We start from the raw sequence: 2,694 nt of genomic DNA, 5'->3' as shown, positions 1-2,694 counted from the left end.
AAACACCATTGGCTATCCACGGATCCTCCCAAATTTTAATTTGAGTTCCATCACCTACTACACGCCAAATTAGTCCCTTCTTCAAAGCTTGGAGACCTCTTACAATATTACGCCAAGTGTAGGAAATTCCTGGCACCTTCTTGGCATGCAGTAGAGAATCAACGGAACCATACTTCGCCCTCAGCAGCTGCGCACATAAGGAGTCTGGGTTCTGTACACTAGTAGAGAACAGACCTTTGATCCTCGGTCAAAATGGACTCTAGTCCCGGAATTTTTTGCCCCCGGGACTAGAAATACCTTTAGTCCCGGTTGGTGGATCCAACCGGGACTAAAGGCCCCTGCCCAACGGCTACTGCGCCAGACAGAGGTGGCAGGGACCTTTAGTCCCGGTTGGAGCCACCAACCGGGACTAAAGGTAGACTTCTACTCCCGGTTGGTGGCTCCAACCGGGAGTAAAGGTCTACTCCCGGGCCGTGGCTGCGCCCGGGGTTGGAAAGTTACCTTTAGTCCCGGTTGGATCTATCAACCGGGACTAAATGTTCTCCCTTTATAAATCGGTCGTCTCCTCCTTCCTCCCCGAGCCCGAGCTCAGCACATTTTGAAGCTCACTGCAGTAGTGTTCTTGCTTCCTCCCTCCCTCCATTGTTCCTCCATCCATTCTTCGATTCCTCCGTCGATTCTTCAGTTGTAAAGGTTATCAATCTCATACTCTCATTTTTTACCATTTTCTTATGCCATTTTATTCACTATATATATTTATGGTTCTTTATTATGGTTTTTTTTCATTTGTAAGCAATTTGAGCTCAAAATCACTTTAAGCTTGCATATTTACATGAAAGAAGGTTAAAGTATATATAAATATAAAGTTAGAAAATAGTTAGAAAATTATAGCAAATCCTTACTAGTTGAACTTGCGGACCGTGTTCAGGTCGGCGAGGATGTTCTCTGCCGAGCGGTAACGGACGTCAAGGAGGAGCTTTGATTCTACGAGGGAGAGCGATAACGGTCGTGGAAGACCGTGTTCCCTTCCTCGTAGAATCGGAGCTCTTCCTTGACCAAGTACGGTGCCGTCCGGTGGAGAAATCCTCGCCAAGCTGATCACGTAAGCAAGGTCAACTAGTACGGATGGTTATTTATTCACATGTCCCGATATCGTCGTAGTAGTCTGTCAATCACCGTACCTAAACGTAGTATATATAAATAAAAACTTAGAAAATAGTTAGAAAATTATAGAAAATCCGTATTAGTTGAACTTGCGGACCGTGTTCAGCTCGGCAAGCATGTTCTCTGTCGAGCGGTAACGGACATCAAGGAGGAGCTTTGATTCTACGAGGGAGAGCGACAACGGTCGTGGGAGACCGTGTTCCCTTCCTCATAGAATCGGAGCTCTTCCTTGACCAAGTACGGTGCTGTCCGGTGGAGAAATGCTCGCCGAGATGATCACGTAAGCAAGGTCAACTAGTACGGATGGTTATTTATTCACACGTCCCGATATCGTCGTAGTAGTCTGTTATGTGTGTACATTCCCATTCTTCTGTTAATTTGCGGAAATATCATATGAATTACTTACCTGCCGCAGTAAAAGACGAGAACACAATGACCATTAAAAATATCATTGTTTAGAGATCTAGATAATTTTATAGTTTGTTAATTTTATTTGTTTATAAAAGAAGAAATTTATAGTGTATTAAAAAATGAGTATAGAGAGTAGATGGCAACTGCTTCCGGGTCCTCGGCCTCTCATGGGTTTCCAAAGCGACTTAGGCCGGGCCTTCCTCTCATTCCATGCGGCAAGTGTCGTGATGAGATGAAGATTGTGATGGAGTACCGAGTGAAGAAGGAGGGTCCCAACAAGGATCGTATCTTCTACAAGTGTCCGGATCGCAATGTGAGTTATTTTATCGTATTTAATGATTATGGTTAGTTTATACCTATTTTCATGATGGTTGTGATTAAAGTTCTAATTTTTTGTTTTAATTTCAGTGGGATGGCAGTGGACGATGTTCAGGCTTCTACTGGGAGGAAGAGTATGTTGAACTCGTGCAAAAATATCTTGCACAACAGGCAGATACGGCGGCTAATGAGGCAGTGATCCAGCCGAAGAAGCCCAAAGATGTTGCACAATCGGGGGATCTGTCTGTTTTAGTTGAGATTGGTCGCGAAATCCTTGTGCTCCTGAAATGTATTTTAGCTTTAGTTCTTTTAGTGGTAGTTGGGATTGTCTACATTGTAGCGATGCTTTCATAAATTTGTATCTTTTGTGGTGGCACGCATGTTGTATATATAATTAATTATGATCTAGGTTTTAATATGATATTTATGTCATGTAATGCAGATGAGCCGTCATTGGATGTATAATGCTGATCGCCGCTCACAAGAGTTCATTGACGGCGTGCATTCTTTATTACGTGCAGCCGAGACAAACAAACGCGACGGTGGTCCAAGACACCAAGGATTCATGGGAATATAATCCAAGAAGGATATGCCACCATCTCGGTAGATAAAGCTGAAAAAGGTTTTAGTGATTTGCCTCTTGACATTCCTGGAGGTGATGGCGAGAAGACTCTAGGAGAAGCGGAGAAGACATTCATTCTATGGCGCAAGCGCTACATCATCATTCCAGGGATGTCGGCTCCACCTCCTCCTGAACTACCTCACCATAGGTATGTGCGGATGAAAACACTACATCATTAA

The 2,694-nt window shown here is 43.9% G+C and overlaps 1 protein-coding gene across 1 annotated transcript; it reads left to right on the top strand.

The window, feature by feature from the left end:
- Positions 1-330: 330 nt before the first annotated feature.
- LOC136481981 (uncharacterized) lies at positions 331-2,432 on the top strand. The gene is made up of 3 exons (XM_066479240.1): positions 331-1,888; positions 1,984-2,182; positions 2,336-2,432. The coding sequence occupies exons 1-3, from the start codon at positions 1,712-1,714 to the stop codon at positions 2,356-2,358; spliced, it is 399 nt and encodes a 132-aa protein (XP_066335337.1). The 5' UTR covers positions 331-1,711; the 3' UTR covers positions 2,359-2,432.
- The last annotated feature ends 262 nt before the right edge of the window (positions 2,433-2,694 follow it).

This window comes from Miscanthus floridulus, chromosome 9 (genome assembly GCF_019320115.1).
Source record: "Miscanthus floridulus cultivar M001 chromosome 9, ASM1932011v1, whole genome shotgun sequence".
NCBI classification, from domain to species: domain Eukaryota; kingdom Viridiplantae; phylum Streptophyta; class Magnoliopsida; order Poales; family Poaceae; genus Miscanthus; species Miscanthus floridulus.
Note: the sequence above shows the minus strand (reverse complement) of the source record. Positions and strands in the feature narration are given on the sequence as shown.